We start from the raw sequence: 25,819 nt of genomic DNA, 5'->3' as shown, positions 1-25,819 counted from the left end.
CTTATATAATCATTATATCTTATCTTCTTCATTTGCACTTTTGCAGCTGAGGATGATGGCTCGGTAAAACCATCGAAACTAGTCCTGTGAAAATTTGAAAATATAACGCTGATTTTTGTTGTTTGACTTCTAAATCAATATTGACAGATATTGAATTGTAGTTATTTTTCAGTTTGTTGCAATAACTAAATTGAACTGAAATTTGCTAAGTAGAGAATTTTGTCACTTGACACTATTTGCTCATGCTAATAATATTGGTAGAGAATTGTTCTCTTTTACATGATAAATGAGATTTTTTACAAAATTAAACAATGTAAGTTAAAACAGATTTTTTAATACACTGTCTTAAATTAATTTTAATTTAGAAAACTGCCTTTTCTAATTTCTAATTAGTTAAAAAATATTTGAATAATATTTCAAGATTGTAAGCAAAATATGCCAATTTTAAAATTGGGCAAAACTCAACTAATGTGTTTAACTCAATACTAGCAAACATAATGTTTCCTTTTAAAATTGTACCAGTCTGAGTTATTTAAATTGTTTCTTAACTGAATTGTTAAATTGTTTAGATACTAGGTTCCAGCATCAGATTTCTGCTAAAATTGGTGTCCGTTTGCGGTGAAATGTTGCAGAATTTTAAAGCAAAGTTTTTTATTTTCATCATATCACAAAGTAATACATCTTTCAATGTACAGTACAAAGTCCGTAATACGGACTCGTCGGAACTTCAGCTATTCCGGATTAAGGGATTTTCCGGATTACAGATCATCAGTTTAAATGTGGTAAGATGGCATGCAGAAATTATAAAATTAAAAATATGAAACTGTAATTTATGAAATAAAGAGCAATTATGATCTAAAGGGTATCAAAATTTACAAAAAAAAAAAAAAAAAAAAAAAAAAAAGCTTAAAATTTTTTGTTTACTTTATTAAACATATCTTTCAATGTAAGTGTTTAAGTTGCTTTGTTTTTTGTGCTAAATTCACATGCGTAAAGTATACAAAAAAAAAGTTTGTGGCTTTGAAGTCCGAATTATAGATCATTTTGGATAACAGACTTTGTACTGCATATGTATTAAACTATTTCAGTATCATCTGTAATTATTTGAAGACAAGTTCTGTGTGATGAACATATTATGGATTTGCAAACTATAAATTCCATTTTACTTTTGTCAAAAATTTCTGAAAAACTTGAACTTTCTGAAAACATTCTCAGTTGGTGAATGAGATTCCTTTGAGGCTTTCTGTATTTATTAAAATCTATTTCTTTTAGTTATTTCTTTCAATCCTAACTTATATTTCCCTCCAGTTGTTCTCATTCTGCTTTACATTTCTAGAATTTTTTGTTTACTTTATTTTAAGTATTAAGTATTTGTTTAAGTATTTGTTTGTTTTCCTAATTCTTCTTCCCTTCATTATACAGTCCATTGCTATAACAATGAAGATTTATTGTTATTTGGTTCTGTTTGTGTGATGCTTTTCTTTCATTTAGTTGCAGCCAGAAAAAAGCAGTTTGATAATTATTGCTGAAATCTCTCCTTCTTCAATAATTTCATAATATTCTACAGAACTTTTATACCATTGTTTTCTTTGATGTAATTAATTTTATGTGACCTTTTTTTTTAAATCACTTTACCAAATATCTGTTCATCCGTGCTTTTCAACTGGCTCTGAAATGAAGGAATTAAAATCTAAGAATATTTAAGAATCTGCTTGAACTCAGATCTTAAGAGTTCATGCTCTTTGAAGTTTGAAAAACAGACTGGTGTAAAACATCTGCAATTTTGTGTAAACCCATTCAGAAGTCATGTTCTGACATCATGTTCTGGGTAAACCCATTTAGAAGTCATGCCAAAATATGGGTTCTGACAACTCCCATATTTTGGCAAGTTTTGAATCTACTGCCAGAGTGACATTGCTATCAATACTTAGGGTTCAAAATTTCTGTATATCACTTTAGAATATTTTGGTTTTAAATTTGCTAAATTTTGTGTTTTCAGGTGTATTATTACTCTTGTGGATGTCAACTAAGTGACTAAGAGATTAAAAAATTGGTGTTAGTACAAAGCCAAAGTATAACTAAAATAACTATTTGTTGGTTGGGAATTGGCGTATAAATGATATTATCTAACTAAAGAATTATCTACTTCTAATAAAAACATGTTATAGTAAAAGAAAACTTTATTAAATAAGATTAGTCATAGCAAACCTTACGGCATTTTACAAAACCAAATGTAATGGAAATTGGAAGAGCTGGTAATGCCTTCTTAAAAATTGCCAGTAGCAACAATGTCAAACATAGACATAGACTTATTAATATTGTAACAATGCATGCCAGAGTTGTAAGCAAGCATGTAATAAAGCTCTTCATTCCTGTTTCTCTGTGGGATCTTGACTATGTTAATTGTGACTTGTACTAATTAATGTTGTTAATTGTGACTATGTAATTGTTGATTTGTGGGAACTATGTTAATTGATGCAGAATTACTGATAAAATTTTGGTCTGAAAGCGTTAAAGTAGCTGTACATGTGAATAACAGGAGTCACAAAAATGATAAAAAGTTTACACCATATGAACTATATAAAGGATACAAGCCTAACAGTACTTATCTTAAAAGATTTGGATGTGAAGCATATGTTCATATAAGACGAGAAAAACATAGAAAGATTGATCTAAAAGCTCAAAAAGGAATTATGATAGGCTATAGCATGAAGAGAAAAGCATACAAAATTTATATTCCTAAACTAAATAAAATTCAAAAAGTGAGAGATGCAAAATTTAATCAGCAGAAACTCGGATCTCCTTTACTAAAAGAAAATTATTTAAAAATCAAATATTAGAAGAACTTATTATTTTTTACAAGGAACAAACTAATGGCATTGTAAACAATTCAGAAATAACTGACAGATACCATATAGAAGATAATACAAAAGATGAAGAAGCTGAGAAAATTTTACCATCAAACACAGATTGTGAACAGGATGAAAACAATTCATTGGAAAAGCCAACAGAGTATCCACAAATCTGAAAAATGATAGTCAAGGAAATTTTATGCAGAAAAGACCAACGCGAATGACGAAGCCCCCAGAAAAATTAAAAGATTAGGTAGTATACATTACAAATGAAGTACAGTAAAAAGTCGTTAATTCGGACACCCATAATCCGGAATGATCTATAATCCGGACCTCAAAGCTAAAAACTTTCTGCGCATGCGCCGCGTTGACACATGCGCATAGGCGTTTACGCGTGCACGTAAGACCTTTTACGTCTGCGCATATGCGTGTGCGCAAGTCAGAATACGTTTTCGCGTGCACGTTTTATGTATAACGGACGGAATAAGCTAAAATTATCTAATTATCTATTTCAGTTAATGTTGATGATTGTGTTGTTCCTTAATTTTCGAATTGGATCCGGCTTATTATTTTTTGCAGACTGTAAGAGCAATACTATAAAAGTAAACTTGAACTTTTGATTATATCAAATAGAATTTTTGATGCTGGAGCTCCCAAACGATCTACAAAACGAAAGTATGTTTCGATGTCCATCAAAGAAAAAGTGGAATTGCTGCAAAAAATGGATAAAGACATGAAGAAGATGACAGAGAGGTTAGTGAAAACGAAAAAATTTCGATTGACAAGTTAGTCGGTATTCTCGACACAACAATTACGGGACTTGAACAGCGGAACTTCGTAACTGAACAAGAAATTATGTCTGTTTATAGAATTAAAGAGAAAGTATTATCACATAAAACGAAGTAACTTAAACAACTTACATTGAAAGAAATGTTTAATAAAGTAAACAAATAAATATTAAGCTTTTTTTTTTGTAAATTTTGATACCCTTTAGATCATAATTGTTCTTTATTTCATAAACTACGGTTTCATATTTTTAATTTTAGAATTTCTGCATGCAATCTCACGAGATTTAAACTGATGATCTATAATCCGGAAAAATCGATAATTCGGAATCGCCGAAGTCCCAACGAGTCCGGATTAACGACTTTTGACTGTATTACCTAAGACGTATGATAAAGCTGTAGAATCTGCAGAAAGTGAATTCTGGCTACATGCAGTGATAGAAGAACTGATTAAAAACCGCTGGATATTTTGAAAAGAGGATGAAAAGGGTAATTTAGAAACAATTTACAAAGCAAGACTAGTAGCTTTTGGATTTAATCAATGAAAGGGAATTGATTATGAAGATGGATTTAGTCCAGTAATGACACTTGCAACCTTTAGAATATTGTTATTGATTGCAGTTTACAAAAACTATAACATAAGATTTTTCGATGTAAAAACTGCATATTTAAATGGATACTTGGATAAACCAATTTACATGGAACAACCATGCTCTGCTACCAAATGTTGGTTTGGAATTGGCATATAAATGATATTCTCTAAAGAGTTATGTATTTCTAATAAAAACACATTGTAGTAATACAGTAGAATTCCAGAAATCCGCAGAGCTTGGGACCAGAGGCTGTGTGGATTTTAGGATTTTGCAGATTTCAGGACAGAAAAGATAAATCATAATATTCAGACTAAAAGTGCAAAATAAATTAGGCATATTAGATACATTTAATTAAATTATTATGTACATTATTGCAATAACTTATTATACACATTAAATTATTATTACATATTATTGATTATATTATTCATTGTATTATATGTATACAGCATTGAGGTTTGCCGATTTTGCCTCATGCAAAGATTTCTGGTTTCGGATTCTGGTGTTAGAGTCACAGTGCCTGTAAAATTTCAACAGCTTTTCTTCATTTTTCTGCATATCATACACAATCGTATCACAATTCCATGTGATTCTGCTATAAATCAAGGAGTAGTATCTGTCTCCATCTTTTGCAGAATTTGCACTTTTTGCATTACTGTCAATGCAACGTGTTTACGTTTTTCAACGTTCAAGCAGTAAAACCATGAGTGTGTTTCTAATCTGCAATTGTATTAAAAAGTGCTGAAATTTAAAATATTCTTAATTTATCCACAAAATATCCGGATAAAAAAAAAGGCAGCACTAAATAATCTTGTGAAATAACAAAGCTCAGAAAATACAACGTGAATCGTGAACTTGAAAGAAGAGTTGAGTGAATCATCTGTTTTCTTGCCTTAATGCAGATTAGAGGAGAAAAAACTTATCATGATGTCAATAATTTGGTATTTCCATTATGACTCATTATTATTTGGTAAGTATTTTTCTTCGATATTTTGTACTCAGTGTTGCGGTTTCCAGAACCTATAAACTGAATGTTTGTATTTTGAGAGGCAACGCGGATTTCAGGAGTTGGTGCATTTCAGGTTGGATTTTCGGTATTTGACTGTATATAAAAAGAAAACTTTATTAAGTAAGATTAGTCATAGAAAACCTTATGGCAGTCTACAAAACCAAATGTAATGGAAATTGGAAGAGCTGGCAATGCCTTCTTAAAAATTGCCAGCAGCAATAACGTCAAACATAGACGTATTAATATTGCAACAAAGCATGCCAGAGTTGTATTCCAGTCCCCATATGATGATGCTTTCCCAACTAGAACACTATAAAATATGAAATCACCAAGACCAAGTTTCACACCTCTTTCATAAGCCACGTCAACATTATCAGTGTTTGAAAAAGCTGTGAAATTAATAAAAATATTAGATGAAGTAATGTTTGTGAAAGCATTGTTAAAATATCATTAAATTGGATAATCAGCTCTGTATGACTTAAAGGCGAAATTTTGTTAACATTTTTAGCTGAAGAGCTTAGTGGAACCTTAGTTAGGAGCATTAATGAGAAGTTCTTTCTTTTTGTTTTAGGCTTCATAATTTTATACGTGTGTAATAATTTACAAAAGAAGATCCAGTTACATGCAGTCATGGGCAGTAAAACACATTTTTCTTTATTCCTGAGAAGCACAATAATGTTACTGTGCTTTTGAAATCATTTACTCTCATCATGATGGGCACAATGTGCATGCCTCTCTTGATCACATATTCATCTGTTCCTATTCTGTCTTATCTAGTACAGTTGATGAAAAGAGACACTTAAATGGCAACATGTTTGCAAGAGGACAAGAAAGAGCAGAAATGCTTTATATATTTTTTTTCCATACACACACATTTAAAGATGTATTATTCACATATGAATGTGTAGTTAGCTGGACAGACTTAATGGTCAGGTACTATGTGTTAGTATGTCAGAGGTTCCATTAGAAGCTGTTTTCTGTTTTCCACTATTTTCTGTCCTTCAGCAAAGTTAAGCAAACAAACCTGTTCATCATTATGAAGACAGTATTTCAAAGCCTCGATGGTAGCCAAGTGGTTAAGACCACTAAATGTTGAGAGTTCATTTGAGGTTCGGCCACAGGTAAATGGGCTGGCTGCAAGGTTTTCCTTAGAAAGTCTACTGCGAAGTCATACCTTCCACTAGCCCTCATGTGCTTTACCATTTTCAAATAATCAACCAACTAGTCAATATTTTAAGAATTATAATGCTGATTTATTATTTCAACTATGTTTTAAAAGTTACAGCAGAAATATAGTTTTTGCAAAGCAAGTAATGCAAACTTTGCAGAACTTTTGTAACAAACTATTGTTTTTACAACATATAGAAAAACTGCCAATAATGCAGTTTTGTTTCATTTGTAAAATTTCTTATTACTATTATTAGTACATATTGTTATGTATGTGTGATAAAAATAGAACTGTAAGTTAAAATGGTACTTTTCCGTTTTGCCGGCGCAGGCGATAAAGTCGCCAGTAATGATACAACTGATGGCAAACAGAATATCCTCACTGGTAACCTTTTATGCCTAATTTTCAAAACAAGTCACCCATTTCTTATCAGATTGATATGTTTCTTTCAATATTGTCATATAATTACATAAAATGTTTACCAGATAGTTCAAATTTTATTCCCTCAGGCCATTCGCGGTAATTAATTCAGTTAGAATGCAATCACACCGCTCACCCAAAGGGCAAAATATATAAAAGACAAAGTCTAGGTTTAAATTCATCAATTCTAATGTGAATGCACTAGGGAAGTAAAGCACTACGATTTTACATAATTTCTGAGTAAGCTATTCGTACGAATTGAAATAATTCTTGCATTTAAACTTATATTCCAAATTAAGATTTAAATTGAAATCAATGTAGATAATTACTGAGAGAATCAGATTTTTGTAGCATAGTTTACGTGAGATGAGATCACTTGGGGACACGTGATATGAACCGGTGAATCAGGATGTTGAACCGTGAAAGCATAGTAATTTTTTTAATTGATGTCTTTTTACAAATTTATTGGCTTTTTACAAAATTTTACACGATATTAAAATGTTTATGCCTTCAAAATAAAAAATTCTTAGAACTAACATTTGTTAAAATTTTTTGTGTGGATATTGTATGTTCCGGCGAAACGGAAAAGTACCGTTAAAATTTAATTTTTCCATGGTATTCAAATATTTTCTCTTTTCAGTAATATCTCTGTTATGAAAAAGCAACTGAAGGATTTAAATATAAGTTTTGATTGGGATATGGTATGTCTTATTGTTAGTATTAATAAATTTTTAGATTTTGTAGTATCTATGATTATCTGTGCATTTTATGTAGTGTAGTATTTTATTGTTCACAGGAATTAGCAACTTCTGATCCTTGTTACTACAAGTGGACACAGCACTTATTTCTTTTGATGTATGAACAAGGATTAGCATATAAAAAAGAAGTATGTGTATAATTTTATTATAACATGTGGGTTTGGAGTTTTATTGATGTATTTAAAATTCATATACATCAAATTTGTTTCATTTTACCTGAAAATGTAAAGTAAAAGACCTTTTAATTTTTTTTTAAAGTAAAATCATTATTGCACATTAGCTATTCATAAACACCGTGAGAAATTTTCTCTTTGCTTATCATGTGTACCTTTCATGTGTACCTAGTCACTGAAAGCATATCTGGCTAGCAGTTAGGAGGTCTGGATTTCATATCCTGATGAGAGCGATGCTGATTTTTGTGTTTTCTGCTCCAAAGTAAACCTAATGAATTTATAACATCACCTATCTGATGAAAAATTTTGAACTACATTGAGTAATAATGATGACTGTTTATACATATTATTTATTATATGAAACCTACAAACTTCAGCATGCACAATTTTTTATATTCTTGAACCCATTTATACTTGTTTTGCTAATGAATGTTGTTACATGGCAAATGCATGGAGACCCTTTTTGTCTATTTGATTAAATTCCACTGGACTTTTTGTCCCTGAGAATATTTTAGAAGCATGATTGGAACGAGTAATTTTCAGATCTGAAAGATTCTTCAATAGATATTGTGGCTGTAGCTACACTGAACTTATTTCAGACTGCATAGAAGAAGATTTATCATCTGGATGTTTTTCATAATGTTATCTGAATTAGATTCAGCAAAATAATTTAAATGAGAAAATTAATTCTTTGCAGCTTTAGTCAATGTGGTGGTGAGTGTTGGTACTGCCATATGATTGACTAAGGAGACTGCATGGTGTCTTTGTGGCATAAGGAAACTGAAAGCACTGGTGATCTGAAAATTTTTTCAAGAAATTGTTGTTAGCAGAATAGGGATTTTGTCCTCCAAAATCTGGACAGAACTAGGCTGAACCAAACTTAATCCTAGAAGATGCATTAAGTTTTGACTAGTGTTACCCTCTCCTTCTTGACCATGATAAAATTTATAGACCTGATCTGAAAGATTAGAAACTAATTGATTTCATTGAATAATGTAAATAAGCAATTTTTGTAACGAATTTTTATGAGATATTATATCATTTTGCATGTCATTTTATCCATACATCCTATATGAGAAAATAACCAAAATTATATACATTACAAAATAATAGTAATAAATAAATAAGGTGAGTAATTAAGCTAATTTATTTTATCCTTTCAGATGTAGTTAATCTATTTTTTTTTTAAGTTTTAGTTTAGCATTTATAACTTTCATTAATCATTTCCACTAAGAAGTATTGGGTTGTTCAGAAAGTAATTTTGTTTTTTTTGGGGGAACATGAAAGATAATTTTCGTATAATGAATAAATATTTTATTAAATTATATATTGGCCATTCTGGTCCAACACCTTTTGCCATCTTTCTGGCAGTAACATGATTCCCTGCTCATAAAAGTTTTGGTCCTTGCTGGCAAAAAACTGATTCAGGTGGTTTTTGACATCTTCATTTGAGGTAAAGGTTTTACCATCCAAAAAATTTTGCAGGGACCGGAACAAATAATAATCGGAAGGCGCCAGATCTGGAGAATATGGTGGGTGTTGCAGTATGTCCCATTCAAGCTGTAAAAGCTTTTGGCGAGTGACCAAACTTGTATGAGGTCTCGCATTATCTTGGTGGAACACTACACCCTTCCTGTTGGTTAATTCTGGCCTCTTCTGTTTAAGTGCATCATTCAATTTGTCCAGCTGATGACAATTGACTTCCGAATTAATAGTTGTATTGTCCGGTAAAAGCTAAAAAAAAAAAAAAAAAAAAAAACCAATTTCTTTGAAATCCCACCAAACGGACAGCATCACCTTTTTTTGGTGAATGTTGGCTTTTGAAACGCTTTGAGCCAGTTCATCTTTTCTGCTCCATGACCTCCTGCGTTTCACATTGTTGTATATGACCCATTTTTTGTCCCCAGTAATAATCCGCTTCAAAAATGGATCATTTTCCTGACGTTTGAGGAGCGAATCACACACGTCAACGTGACGACACAAATTTCGCTCCGTAAGAACATGGGGCACCCACACATCGAGCTTCAAGGTTAAGCCCAAGCCTTTCAAGTGGCCATAAACAGTCGAATTCGACAAATTTAACCTCTCACCAATCTCTCGTGTGGTTATTCGCCGATTTGCATCAACTAATGCCTTTATCGCATCTTTGTCAGCTTCGACCGGCCTTCCAGATCGTGGTGCATCTTCGACATCAAAATTGCCAGATCGAAACTTTGCAAACCAGTTCTGGCACTGGCGTACTGTTAACACGCCTTCTCCATACACATCTGTCAATTTTTTTCTCGCTTGGACAGCATTTTTACCTTTTCTGAAGTAAAAAAGTAAAATATGACGAAAATGCTGCTTATTGCTCTCCATATTTAAAAGGGCACCAACCAAAAACTACTGCGTAGAATTAATAGAACTTTTTCACACATAAGCCTTGTAATATCAGCTCTCAAGACATATAATGGTTATGCGACTTAAGTGTGAAGTTGGTTTCAAAAAAATGTAATTAAGTCCTCTGACGGGAAAAAACGAAACTACTTTCCGAACAGCCCAATACATTGAAGTTGTGTAGCCAATAATTTTTATATCTTTTAAAGTTTTGCTGCTGTAGTAATCTTTAATAATCACAATTAATTTGCAGTCTTTAATTATTCAAAAAAATTGTGTTTTGTTTTATTATATTGAATTCAGTGTTTTTTAAAATTTTTACATCTGATCTATGTATTTTGATATATTATGGCTTTTAGTCCTTGAACATTTGTCAGTTGAACTTTAAAAAAAATCCTCTATTTGTTGTATATGTCATATTAATCGTAGTTGCTTTTTTTTCATAGTAATGCAATTCTTAAATGTCATATGACAGTTTGTTTTAACTCTGTTACTTAGGCTGCTGTTAACTGGGATCCAGTTGATCAAACTGTTTTAGCTGATGAACAAGTTGATGAAAATGGTTTCTCCTGGCGTTCTGGTTGCAAAGTTGAGAAGCGCAGATTGTCTCAATGGTTTCTTCGTACATCTGCATTTTCTAAGGTATTTTTCCTGTAGATAAGTATGTTTAAATACTATCATTTTGATTAAATTTCTATGAAGACTATGCACATTTGAGTAGCAGTAGATAAAAATTGAGAAATATTTCATATATTTATACTTTATTTATAATATATCATTTTTTAGGATAATGATTGAGGAAAAAATAAATTGTGATATGGGGATCTGATAACATTCTAAACATATGTATACATGTTAAGAAATTCTGTTGTTTTTCATGTAAACTACAATAAACTTTTTTGTTATTGGTTTTTGTTTCACATTGGCAGGTTTTTTAAGACCACAAAAAAAATCTAAAAGACTAAAACTTGGGAGGAGGGTTATGTCTACTTGAAATGGCCAAGGATTTAGTTCTAAATCTCTCATGTTCCCAAAAGGGCCATGTAAAAAAATATAATTTTCTTGGTCATAATTCCAAATCCCTTTGCCATTTTGTACCTTTTATTACTAGTGCTTATCTAACCATCTGTCAGCTCACCAATTGACATTATTGCTGTTCATGTTGGTGAACTAGCTGCAAAAGCTTTTTGTATTCTGTAGTTTATTCGTGCTTATCTGTGCTTTATGATTTCCATTAAAGATTGAACATTAAAACTCTTATTCTCCAGAGCATTCGAAGGTGGTACTGCATTTTTTCAGAGAGAGGATGCTTGTATGTTGTAAAATACTCAGCTTGTAACACAATTGCGTAAAACATCATGTAAATTCAAAATGCATTCACTTGTAGTCCTCAAAAATTGACACGGAAACAAACCACTAGCTTTGCGTTCTCCATTAAACTGTTTGTAATTAGTATGTTTGTCACTAAAAACTCTACAGAATTTAATTTGTGCAAGCCTTTCATGAAGGTAATAAGGTAATGTATTTACATACATGACTAAATTTATCTTTACATTCTCCAGAATAATGATATTGCGCAGAAGTTTCTAATCAGTGTAATTTGTTTTTATAAGGAATGGGTGAAAGACAACCCTTATTAGCATTATCCAATCTGATCAAACTGATAAAATAGTTTCTGATATGCAAATCAGGCATTATGTCATCTCGTGGTGAATGAAGTGCTTTCTGCAGAGTGAATACTTAAGTGAATTTTCTCAGTACAGCATTTGATTTTGCTGTGTAAGAACTTAAAACTTTTTATTATGGCTCTGAAGTATCACTTAAAAGAATTCATGAAATGATGAATCATTTTTCATTTAAAAGCAAGGCAGATGTTCGTGGAAGTAATGAGCTGTGTGAATATTTCAAGATGTACAGTCTCTATGCTAAACAAACAATATCAGAATTATCAAAGTGCTGTAAGGAGGCCTAGCCAAAGTTGTAAAGGAGTAACAACTGCTTCTCAAGATCAATATCTGGCAATAATTGCCAATCTTAACAGGAAGTCTAATGTTTGGCAGCTAAGTTTACAGCTTGCAGCTGCCACTGGTACTATTGTATTTTGCCAAACTATAACAGAAGGCTTAATGAAAAAGGCTTTTATGCCAGAAAGCCAAGGCTATATATTTAACTGGCTTCACCACAAGATGAATTGCTTTGACAGGTGCAAAGAACATCAGAAATAGAGTGTACACTAATAATCTCATGTTCTCTTTACTGATTATTGTATTTGAAGATTTTGCGTTCTTTGAAGAACCTTGAGAGTTATGTGTAGCAGTGGGTGTAGAACCGAGGTTCTCTTCTACAGAAGTATAAACTGCACCAAGTTGAAAAATTAAACATAAGATTTAATGACTGGCTTTCTATCCTTAAGATTTAATAACATAGATGAACATACGTGTTCAGACTATGACACATTAATGAAATTATACAATGGATAACATATGAATGCACTAGATTTGTACAATGTGATTTTATCCTGCTTAATAGTTCTTTTCATATAGGCCGGTATTTGGCGATATAGAACGATAATCCAAAATGCTTGAGTAGATTCTTATCTCCACTGTGCTGTTCCTTGTTAGGACTCCTTGCCTCAAGTTTCTGCACCATACTTGAAAGAATCACAGCTGCTGGCTAGGTCGGCAACATCATATAGGCATAGCATGGAGGTCAGACTTCAGCACCATCAGAATCCGGAAGACACACGACCCTTTCTCTCTCTTGTCTGTCTCTCTCTCCGTCAGGAAGAACCTTCTGCACAGCTATATAGTTAACCTTTTCTGCTAAGCACAGTCGCGAGCGGGAGAAATGCAAGTTTCTAACACTGATGACTTGAGTTTTAGTTTAACACCTGATTTAAACATGTTAACATCTATAGGAAGTTAAGAAAATGAAATTTTTCTTTGAATGTTATGTAAAGTAACCTTTTCATTAATGCAGGTGTGATGCTATAGGGAAAAATATTGATTGATGGATGGATGCCCCTACATGTTTTCAACAGCAGATCTGTGACTGGCCAGAGATATGGAGATAGGGTCTTAAAATCTTATGTAAGATTTTTCAAGGTGCATTTGTATCTGAATTTTCATTTATGGAGGATAATTTTCATCTACATTGAGCAGACTTCACTGACAAATTCTTTGAAAGTGAAGATTATGAATAATTATGCGGCCAGCAAAATCATCTGATCTTAACCCAATAAAAAGTTATGGGACTACCTTGGAAAAGCATTTGCATGGAAGGATCCCCTCCCTAGAGATATAAATGCTCTCAAGGCCACATTTGCTAGAGGAAGGGAATTTAATTCCCCAAATTCTGATTAACAATGTTATTACCAGCATGAAAACACACAGTGATATGTGTGCATAAAAAAAGTTAGGGAAGGTCATATTTCTTATTAAATACATAAACCCTACTTTTTTTCCTGAACTATCCTTTTTTCCCACTCTGAATTTTGTAACATCTTATTACTATTGTTTTATTCTACATTTTTATAACATATGCTGTTCTCTTAATTTTTTTCCTTAGAATTTATATGTTATGATATTATATATCATTCCACACAAATTCATGTATTTATAATTTTCATTTTATGAGAAATCTGTGATTTCATTCATCTAAAGACAATTTTAGACATGAGTATAGTTTTGTAATGTAGTTATGGAGAGTGAGGTAGAAGATCAATGTTTTCCATTACAGTTAGTTTTGAGTGATGGGGTTGATTGATTTCATCCTAAAACACAAAAGTAATCCCCCTAAATTTAATGTTTTTATGTTGCATTATGTGGAAAAGTATGTAGTCCTGCCCCCCCCACACATACACATTTGAACTCTAGCAAGATGGTGAAAGTTTCATTTTTCAGCTAGATGGGTGTGTTCTCACCCTGGCACTTGACAATAATGGAGTTTTTAACAAATGAAATTCTTCAATGCTGGATATGCTGAAGTAGGTCTGGCATTTCACTTCTGGCCATGTCCTTCCTCCAACCTTACAGTATGGATATTTTTTTTGGGGGGGGAGGTATCAAATATTCAGTAGGCATGCATCCTTTACTGAATACTTTGGATGAGCTGAAGAAAAGTCAATACAGCATTTTGAAATTAAATTCAGATTTTTGATTTACTCTGTATATTACAGTGTGCTTATCTGAAAAACATTCAGTTCATAATTTCAAGAATCCTATAGCTAGAAGAGGAGGAGCAGTTTTTTTTTTTTTTTTTTTTTTTTTTACTGTGTGTAAACTTATGTTAACTTTTGTAAGCTAAGAAGTTTAACTGATCAACACCCATGAGAATTTCTTTAAGAAGGAGTACCAGAAGTATTCCTAATCTACAAGTTAAACTTAATAATGTAGAAAATTCTTCTTTGAAATAAAGTACTAATTTTAAGTACTATTTTAGAATAATAATAATTGAATGAAATGAAAAATATATATTTGACACAAAGATTTTAAAAGTTTCAGTTACTGGTTCAGTTCTTGGTATTGGGAAAGCTAGTCATTCTAGTGTTACGGATGAAAAATATTTCAGAGTTTAAAGTTACTCATAACCTATTTTAGTGCTAAGGGCTAACTTTTATTTGAAGTTTCATTGATGAAAGGGAAATGTTTGAATTTTTTTCTGTTAGACCAAAAAAATAAATAAAATAATAATAATAATAATAATTCTTTGTAATAAAAAGACAAAATGATTAAGTAATAAAACACATCTGGCTGCCTTAGTCTAATTTTGCCCGAGATTAAAGGTGCTTTTACCTTCAAACATTAGGCAAAGCTGAAGGAAATGTCATTAAAATTATGAGTCTTCTGCTATGTGATTAAGATTCTCAATCTTATGCTGGACAAAGGTAAATTAAATGATTAATGTTGTCTCTAGTAGCAAATGTGTAAAAATACATACAAGGTCTGTCTGTCGCCAAAGAATGGGGGTTATGGTGGACCAATCTGAAAGGTCTAGGGAGCAGGGCAGTTGGAAGTGGAGAATGTCAAAAATATTCAGACTCAGTTGTCTGTTTGCTGTTATGTTATTCATATCACTAGCTGGGTGACAGTGTTGTGTTGAATAATGTAGTGCAGTGGGAAGCAGTGATATTCTATAAAATTTAATATCAAGCTGGATAAATGCACTACCAATACTTGCACTGTTGAGATAAGCCTGTAGAAATGAGACTTTGTGAAAAGTGTACAGGTAGCATAAGTCATTAAGAAGGGTGAGAAGATGTAGAGGATTAATAACATTCCTGTGCATAAAGACTCCCCAAAATATGACTCAAGTGAAATCTATGTTGAACTTTGGCCTGCGTTTGAATGTAAGGTTAGTTGCAAATACAGGGGTGGACCTCCCAAAATCAGATGCACTTTGTATCATTATGGATGATTTGAAAGAGCAAAATATTTCAGTGAAACTGATTCTGAAGATTTTGATTGGCAAACATAAGGAATGCTGTGTGTTTATTTATCATAAACATGTAACAAATGAACATGATTTTCTGATTTCTCTGTATTCTTGAGAACAAGATCAGACGAGCCCACTTTGCAATTCATTTTAAATGACGACTTCAAGCACTGGTATGAGTACAAACAATTACAATTCTAAAACTGCTGTATTGGTGCTCCAGTTGCCTGAATGTGATTGTGGTTACTGGTGCTGATTGCCGTACAGAAGGGCTTGTGCTTGAATCCTGGAGAAAGCATGGATGTTTGTAAGCATATAGTGTTGTGTGGCAAGAATGCACTCAAAATCTGCAGCACACCAAAATCCTCTCCTGAGGTTGATGGTTGGCCTGGAGAGCCTCGAACTACCACTTCAGGTATTTTGTTGGAATTCTCAGTCGAGTTGGAAGTTTAACAATTAGCAGTTCTCATTGATATCTAATATGTACCTACAGGAATGCACAGTCACTAGGCTTGCTACAGCCTACACCTGTACTGATACTCAAGCATCCTTCTTTAAAAAAATATTAGGTATATCTGGACTAAGTGGTAATACACCCATGATTAATTTCATTTATATTAAACCATAAATAGTTTAATTTCTTTTGAGACATAGTCTATACTTCAAATGGTAAAATGAAATCAGATATTTTGTAGAATTTTGCTGCAAACAGCAAGGGAGCAGGCAGGAAGAGTTTTAAAGGAGGAGCAAGAGGGACATTTGTCCCCAGGTGCAGCATCCAGAGGGTAGCAAATTGACGTTATGAAATTTTAGAACGAAAAGTTTTTCATTCTTGTTAAATAGGAGGGGACATAAAATCTTCAATTGTGACCAGGTGCTGAAACCTGTAGCTACAGTTCTGGCTGCAACTAAAATTTAATGTACTTCCTTATTATTAATTCATATTATTTAAAGAGCACCAAGATTATCATGAGACCCTATATTGTTGCTATTTAAATAATGGAGGGTTGTAGTACCAATTTAATTTATTTTGAAATATTTTAAAAATAACATTTCTAAAATGTTGGATTATCATAGCTTTATTTGCTTTAGATAACTCTTTGTTTATGGAATACATTATTAGAAATTTGAATCACATGCATTTTTAGGATCTCTATGAAGGCCTCAAAGATCCAAGTTTGATAGAATGGAGAGATGTTACAAAGGTACAAAAGCACTGGATTGGAGAGCCAGATGGCTTCATATTCCACTTGAATCTTAGTTTCAATGATGAAGCCCTAAATGATTCACTCACTGTGTGGACAAGCACTCCAGAATTAATTTATGGCGCTAGTTTTGTTGTAATTTCTCCTGACAATCATTTTAATGCCAAAGACTATGGAGGAGGTCACAGCAGTGCCAAAGATTTTCAATTAAACATATTTGCCATACATCCTTTTACTGGTAAAAAATTGCCTATTTATGTGACTACAAATTTAGAAAGTTCTCCAACAACAGACTCATGTTTAGGTAATAAGTTTGATAAATTTTAACTATGAATGTGATATTTCTTATAAAATATTTTATACTGGATATATTTAAAAAACTGTATAATAATTTTCTTTAATTATATTAATCTTGTAGGTATTCCTGTAGCAGAGAATAAAAGCCATATAGAATTTGCACTGAAACACAACATTGATATCACTGAAGTTTTTGATTATTCTTCTAATGAACTGATCAACTCTAATGAAGTAATGTGTAATTACATTTTTTCTTTCTTTCTTTTTTTTTTTTTTAATTTAATCCAAATTTTTGCAGCTTAGTTCTATAAATGCTAATTCATGGAAAATTATGTTTGTATTTTTATGCATAATATTGCTTTTTTAATTTTGAAAAATCCTACAACAGAGATGTCAGTCATTAAACCTTTTAAAAATATAGAATTTACTGTGACTGGAGATTACTGTGACTTACTTTGATTGGAGATTTTTTTCTTCTCTTGAAATTTGTTATTTCCATCTGAATATCATGTAGTAGTGAAATGGGGTGCCTCTCCTCTTATTTGCTAATGGTCCAGTTGAACATGAAATTTCTGAACATATAGATCTGGTGCATAGTTCAGTCTTATAGCTACCTTGATATTGCATCTCTTGATTTCTTTTTGTGTATGTCTTAGGCGCCGAAGATTATTAAAAAAAGGCTGAACATAAAATATGATTCTTGAAAATTTTGTAATGCATTTTGGAGGATGCTTGGATTGAAACTAATTATTGTTTGATATTCTTCAATCTATAAAAACATGTCAAGTGGCTGGCTGCATATTTTACCCCATGAATAATAAAAATACTAGATAGTTTAGCTTAGAAAATCCTCCACAACAGTATCCCACCCAGATAGAAAATGCATCTGTTTTGCTTAAACCCCTGAGTGGCATAACAACCTTTATCTGGTCATAATATTTTTTACCTCTTGATATATATTAGCTTATAATTTTAAATATTTTGCTTTCTTACATTCATTAATGATCATTTAAAAAAATGGAATTACATTCATTAAGTATCATTTAAAAAAAATGGAAAACTATGAAAACATAGACTAAAATAAGTGATTATACACATTTAGCTAATAAGTAATTATAAAATTTAGCTATTAAATGTGATTTCAATACAAGTCTTCATGAGTAGATCCAGAAACACTTGCCAGTCACAGGGTTAATCAATTAACCAGCCAAGATGCAGCTGAACAACAAAAAGGAAGGATTTTTTATTAATTATGATAAAATAAATTCAATTGTATCATAATTAATAAGTAAAATATTCTAAACATTTCTCTTACTTTATGTAATGTGCCATTGGCTTGCATATACTCTAAAATTTCTGAGACCTCATTTTCTATGATTAGTTTATGTAAAATATTAATTTTTTTTTTTTTTTTTTTACTTATGATTAGTATTATTTAAGTTTTCAGGATTGGATAGGAAGTCAGCAGGTCTTGCAATTCTAGACAAGGCAAAAACACAAAGTATTAAGGTATATCAGGCCAGCAAGAAGCTGCGGGATTGGTTGGTATCACGCCAGCGTTATTGGGGAACACCAATACCTATTATAAACTGCCCAGTATGTAAAGTAAGTGAATTAAATTGTATTTTTTAAGCTTTCTGCTAATTTTAACTTAATATTTTATCCTAAATTCCTGGTTTTATTTGATATCAAATCCTTGGTAATACATAGCATAATATACAGTTTTTATCTATTGGGTTATTCAGAAAGTTATTTTATTTTTAACCACTAGAGGAATTAGTTGTATTTTTAACCAGCCACCTTCATTCTAAACTGTGTTGCCATTATGTATTTTAGCAGCTGCCATTTCAAGGCTTATTTTTATCTGTCATTTTGTTTAATTCTCTGCTCTTTTTTTTTTTTTTTTTTTTTTTTTTGTCTGTGTGTGTGTGTTTGTGTGTCTCATCAAATATGAAAAAAAAAATAATGAACATTTTCTACATATTTTGCTTTATTATTACTGAAAAGGTAAAAATGCTGTAGAAGGTAAGTTGGAACTGTTGAAGATAAAATACAGGCATTGACTGAAGCAAAAAGCTGAATAACAACACTAGAAATCATTGAGAGATTATTCTTGAATTTAACCCTTTATGATAATCTGAAATGGCTTGGTTTCAGTTAAAAGTTCGATGTATGGGTTCCACGTGTTTTTAAAGGAAAAGATTTGCTTCATCATAGTGACCACTGTTATCTGCTTCTCAAGTATCAATCAAATAATCCATTTTTGAAAAGAATTATAACCGACAATGAGAAATGGATTGTTTACAACAATGTTGAATGCAAGCAATCATTGATTAGAAGAGATAATCTGTCTCAAAGCACTTTCAAAAACAACATTCATAAAATAAAAGTAATATTCTCTATTTGGTAGGATTTTATGGTCCCCTCTTCCGAGCTTTTACTAGATAATTCCAGAACTGATTTGTAAGTGTAATGCCATCACCTGATCAAATTGAATGATACCATCAAACAGTAAATGTTAGAATTTAGCAAAAGAAAAGGTATGGTGTTTCTCTATGATAATGTCAAATCTCTCACAAGTTTAGTAACTCATCAAAAGCCTGGAAGGGATTTGCTACCAAACTCATCATATTTGCCAGATCTAGTATTTTCAGATTATTACTTGTGCTGGTCCTTATAAAGGTTTTTAAGTGGTAAGACATTTATTTTAAATGAGAATGTCAAAAATTACCGGATCAGTTTTTTTGTGAGCAAAAACCAAAATTTTAATGAGAGGGGATATTGCTGTTATCAGAAAACTGGCAAAGGATATTGGATAAAAATTGTCTACTTATAATTAAATAAAATATTTACATATTATAAGAGTTTTTTAAATATTTATATATTATAAAAGTATTTTTTTAAATATTTATTCTCAGAATGTAATAAATTAATCACATCAAACAAACCTCCTTCTGTAAGGATGCTTTCTTAATGTATCCCATCGTAAAAGTGCCAATACTTATTTGTAAATCAGCCAGTGAAAAAACAAAATCTTTATAAGAGTCTCACTGGCATAAAAATATCCACATCCTTATGTAGATCAGTAACATCCGTAGAAGTGCTGTCATCTTTATGCTGGGGGAAGGAGGGCGTGCACTATACAAATAAAATTTTCATTTACTTAGCTAATCAGAATAACAAACTAAATCCTACTTGTATAGTTATCTTTCAGTATAAATGTGTCTGCATCTTTATCAAGGTTGCTCTTTAGAAACTTACCTCAACTACTGCTGACATTTTTATTATGAAGCAGTTCCCTTTTGTGAAAATACAACACTACTTGACCAGAATGATTATGAAGAATAACATTAAATCAGTGTTTCAGTCATCTCCATGATTTTTCATTGTTTCATTCTTTAGAAGTTAATATGTATGTTTTACAATAAAACAATGCACCTTAATAAATTATCCTAAAAAATTATGATGGGGAAATAAATCTTTGCTGATTCAAGATTCATGTTCATAGATAAGATTATATTATATAAAATTATCATGTTATGGAAAAAGGTGCTTGGAAGTTGCTTAACTACCAAAAACAGAAATGTCAAAGACTATGCTATAATTATAAATTTTACAGAAATTTATTATTCTTAAATTTTCTTCCTTATTTATGAGAAAACTTGTCAGTAGCCAAGTAACTAGTGTTAAAGTGCTCTAGGCAAAGATTTTTTAAATTGAAAAGTTTAAGTTTAGATTTCTTTCGTCATATGTGAAATATTTTATTACTGTATTACAGACAAGAAAAGAAGCTGCTTTCTTGTTTCAGATTGTTGTTTATCTATTTGAAAAAAGAGATGAACCTACACTAGCTGATACAGTACAAAGTCTTTAATCTAGACGTCCATAATCCGGAATGATCTATAATCCAGACCTCAAAGCTACAAACTTTCTGCGCATATGCGTTTACGCATGCGCATAATACTTTTACGCATGCGCATAATACCTTTACGCATGCGCATAATATGTTTACGCATGCACGTTTAATGTGTAACGGATGGTAAAAGCTAGGCTAAAATTATCTAATTATCTATTTCAGTTAATGTTGCAAATTGTGTTGTTCCTTAATCTTCTAATTGGATAGGCTTATTATTTTTTGCAGACTGTCAGAGCAATTTTATAAAAAGTAAGCTTGAACTTTTGATTATGTCAAAAAGAGTTTCCGATTCTGGAGCTACCAAAGGATCTATAAAGCGAAAGCATGTTTCGACGCCCATCTAACAAAAAGTGGAATTGCTGCAAAAAATGGGTAAAGGCATATCCTTTGTTTCTCTAACCATTCCGAAATCTGTTTATCAATTTCATGCTGCTTGCGGGGGGAGGGGGGAGGTTGGGCGTGCAATGAACTTGAAGTTGATCTGTCAGCACTATCCTCATCTTCAGGGCAGATGTTTTTTATTTTATTCAGCTTATAATTCCTTACTAAGTGTAATTTTTCATCTCGATGTACTCCGTCTTTGATATGATTTAAATCAAATTCCTCGTCATCATAAATAACACGAATACACATCAAATAGTTTTCTGGTTGCAATTTTCTAATTTCGACTATGCGTAATATATGCTTTAGGCATGCACGCGTTGAAAGAAATGTTTAATAAAGTAAACAAATAAATATTAAGCTTTTTTTTTTTTTTTTTTTTTTTTTTTTGTAAATTTTGATACCCTTTAGATCATAATGTACTCATCTCGATGTACTCCGTCTTTGATATGATTTAAATCAAATTCCTCGTCATCATAAATAACACGAATACACATCAAATAGTTTTCTGGTTGCAATTTTCTAATTTCGACTATGCGTAATATATGCTTTAGGCATGCACGCGTTGAAAGAAATGTTTAATAAAGTAAACAAATAAATATTAAGCTTTTTTTTTTTTTTTTTTTTTTTTTTTTTTGTAAATTTTGATACCCTTTAGATCATAATTGCTCTTTATTTCATAAATTATGGTTTCATATTTTTAATTTTATAATTTCTGCATGCCATCTTACCAGATTTAAATTGATGATATATAATCCGGAATTGCCAAAGTCCTAACGAGTCCGGATTAAAGACTTTGTACTGTAATTACTCGTAATCATTTCTATAAAAACTCAAAAGAAGATCATTCATTATTTAAAATGAAATACATATGCAAGTTTTTTGTTATATTGTTACAAAATGCCCAGTTGTGGTAAGATAGCTTCAGAGTGGTTTAGGGTTGCCAGAAAGTGGCAAGGAAAGTTATGGTTGCCAGATTTGGTGTGAAATCACCCATTTGCAGACAAACTTGACATATGCCATCAATGGAGCAAGAATGTTCTAGATCAAATTCTTACCAGTTTTCCCCAGAATGGTCTCAAAGGTAGGTCAAGAGCTATATAAACCTTGCCTGTATATGGAGTAGCAGTGTACCGGGAGTTTTATCAGGAAGAGTATCATGAGTGTGTTGAGCTCTTGAGAGCGATTAACCGAGTTAGGAGCTGTATTTTGTGTTTTGCCGTGAAGCTGTCTTCACCGTTATAGCCTGATAGTCTGAAGGCTGTATTGCTGATTGATTCAGCATGTTTGTTGTAGTTTTTTTTTGACAATTGTAACACATCTTTGGAACTGTCTTCTGTAATACTGACAAATAAATTGTGTTTTGATTCTATATCAAGTGTTATCATCAATCACTCCAAATCCACAAACCGGCAGAATGCAACAACTGGTGTCATAAGTGGGATCTGAGAGTGAATGCAAGTGATCCGCCTGCAGGAAAAAGCCATGGTAGAGGAAATGAAAATGACAGACTTGTTAGCAGCTGTAAAAGCTGGGCTGGAAGAGATGAAGGCTGGGATGAAAGCTGGAAAATAAGAGTTAGTGAATGAAATAAAGGAGTTTCAAGAAGAAATGAAAGCCAGACAAGAAAATCTGCTAGGGGAATGAATGGTAATGGAACAAAAGACATTTAGAAGTGACATCCTGGAGTTTAGAGGTATAACTGGAGCCAGAACAGAAGATGTGGAAATCACAGTAGTGGCATCTGAAGAATCAAAGGTTGAAGAAATGAAGGAAGTAGCTGGTTAAGTGTCTGAGAAAGATCAAGAAATGACGGATGAAACATCTAGCAGGATTAAAGGAAAAAAAAAAAAAAAAAAAAAAAACGAAAGCATGCAGAAATAATAGGCAGGAAAAAAGCTTTTGGTGCTCAAATACCTGAAGTAGAAGTGGAAGAAAGTGAAAATATGACTGTTAAGTTGGTAGAAACTGATAGTGGAGTTATGAAGTCACAGCTAGCAAGTATTGAACCATCTTAAAACTCATGTCATGCAGAAATGAGAGAATCTAATGTGCAGCTTAAGCAGAGTGTTCCAGTATGGCAAGAAAATGCACCGACTTCACAAACTGTGGGTTTCATAATACAGGTTCTACAGACACAAACTTGATTCTAAACCAGAATACTTCTGCTTGTAAAGAATCAGATTCTGTTCATAACTCTAATGCAAACATTGGAACTGGTTTTCAGGAAATAGAGGAAGAAAATAAGTTAGTATTAACTGCTAAAAATACCGATGTGAACTGTACATATGATGTGAATAAACTACAGAGTTGTGAGCAAACTGTTTCAGATCTTCCTGTGGATGAAATATCTGAATGATTCTTCAGACTGTAAAATGAAAACAGAAATACGTCTGGGAACTGCAGTGAAAAAGTATTTAACCCGGGTATAACTTAATGAAAAACTTGAGACTGAAATTCATTGTGAACTTATAAAATTTAAAATTATTATGTGATTAATTTGTATATATAACTAATAAATAGTGTAAATATTTGTTTATATTATCTTTTTTTACCTTATTTGTTTATTTTGTTACCTTTTGAATTTGGCTTCTGACCAAAGATTGTATTGCCCAGGACGTGCAGTCCTTGGGAGAGGTCAGTGTTACAAAATGTCCAGCTGTGGTAAGATAGCTTCTCCAAAAAGTGGGTTTAGGGTTTCCAGAAAGTGACAAGGAAAGGCAGATTTGCCAGATTTGATGTGAAATCTCCCTTTTGGGTGATAAAATTGGCGATATGTCATCGCCGTGCAAGAGCATTCTAGATCGAATTCTTACGGGTTTTCTCCAGAATGTTCTTGAAGGTAGATCAAAAGCTAGATAAACCCTGCCTGTATGGAGAGTAGCAGTGTATCGGGTGTTGTATCTTGAGCTCCAAGAGTGATTGACCGAGTTGGGAGCTGTATTTATTCTTTTGCCGTGAAGCTGTGTTCACCGTTATAACTTGATAATCTGAAGGCTGTGTTTCTGATTGTTTCGGCATGCTTGTCTTAGTTTTTAGACAATTGTAACCCCGTAATACTTCTGTAATATTAACCAATAAATTGTGTTTTGATTCTTTATCAAATGTTTTTATCAATCACTCCAAATCCACGAACGCAATAATATATATGCATGTAAATATAATATGATAGTGCTTAACATTATTGCACCTGTAATTGGTAAAAATAGTTGCCGTGGGTTATCAAAAAAGTCTCCCCACTACAAACAAAATAGCTCTACCCCAATTAGTCAGGATAATCAGGGTTTTGTTGTATTAATAACTTTCTATTACTCATTGGAAGATTTGAATGTAATCAATGGTGGTATTTTCGGTGAAGTCAGTATACAAGTATTATAAAATGCTTGGAGGATTTATTCTTTTGTTAAAAGCTATTTTCCGATCACTGTTTCTTTCAATTTGGAAAAATCGTGGAAGTTTTAGCTATTGAGTATGATTAGGTGTTCCACTATCACCCATGTCCCACATGCTAATGAATTCCTCACAAAAGCAGCTGTTTGAGATTGACTAGTAAAGCAGTATCTTGTCTGGTGATACTTAGAAATGCCATTATTTCCTGTAGAAATCTTTTTTTTTTTTTTTTTAAATGGCTGGACACTTTATTTAATTGTCTTTAGCCTTGCTCCACTACAAGGTCGGGAAGTGGTGGCTATTTAATTATAGAAGCAACATAATAGGTAGCTACTGTTGTCTCCTATGAAGGGATGGACAAATGTATTCTGTGGGATTTGAAGCTGAGCCCATAACCATGGCAGTCAGTGTCACTAACCACTAATTGTATTGAAAAAATTTAAGAATTAGCTTTCTTTTTTTCTGTTGTTTTGTTTGTTTTTATATGGGAGCCAAGTTATTATTTACACAACATTTTCTTCTGCAGATAATAGTAAAATAGTGTACATATTACTATGAACTTCCCAACTGCAATTTCGTGATTGCTTTGTGGACAACTGCGACACAGTGTGCAAGCTGCTATGGACACGCATAATGAGGTGTGCAAACTGCTAAGGACACGAAGTTATGACGTGTCAAAATGGACAACTATTTACGTGAACAATGAACTTAACAAAAGTGTACTTCTAATTTATCAAAAGTTTACTTTGAATCCAGTTTATATGAACATAGAATATTCTACACAACATTATAAACTTTGGGCTTTGGAACTATCAACTGCCTGAACTGATGTGACTCTGTGGATAACTGCAACCATTAGGTGTGTAACTGATGAGACACACACCATTAGGTGTGTAACTGATGAGAGCATGAAGTTATGATGTATGGAAGTAGACATAGGTTTAGAGACTGGTTAATATATAAGTTCCACTCTTCACAGCATAGATCTTATCCATGATAATGTAATGATTAATTTATTGTTTATATTTTTTCATATGGATTATTATGTAACAATTATTGTAAA

General features: G+C 32.1%; 1 protein-coding gene across 2 annotated transcripts in view; it reads left to right on the top strand.

The window, feature by feature from the left end:
- Positions 1-25,819, top strand: part of LeuRS-m (Leucyl-tRNA synthetase, mitochondrial) — a 95,352-nt gene that overhangs the window by 30,173 nt on the left and 39,360 nt on the right. For both annotated transcript variants that reach the window (XM_085824861.1, XM_085824860.1), the window contains exons 5-10: positions 7,468-7,528; positions 7,624-7,713; positions 10,633-10,776; positions 16,716-17,076; positions 17,191-17,300; positions 18,510-18,674. In XM_085824861.1, coding sequence (XP_085680987.1) covers positions 7,468-7,528; positions 7,624-7,713; positions 10,633-10,776; positions 16,716-17,076; positions 17,191-17,300; positions 18,510-18,674 — 931 coding nt within the window. The remainder of the gene's footprint in view (positions 1-7,467; positions 7,529-7,623; positions 7,714-10,632; positions 10,777-16,715; positions 17,077-17,190; positions 17,301-18,509; positions 18,675-25,819) is intronic.

The sequence above is a fragment of the Stegodyphus dumicola genome, chromosome 10, assembly GCF_044657685.1.
Source record: "Stegodyphus dumicola isolate Sdum_Otavi_A_Nest chromosome 10, ASM4465768v1".
NCBI classification, from domain to species: domain Eukaryota; kingdom Metazoa; phylum Arthropoda; class Arachnida; order Araneae; family Eresidae; genus Stegodyphus; species Stegodyphus dumicola.
The sequence above is the reverse complement of the archived record's forward strand: the minus strand, read 5'-3'. Positions and strand labels throughout refer to the sequence as shown.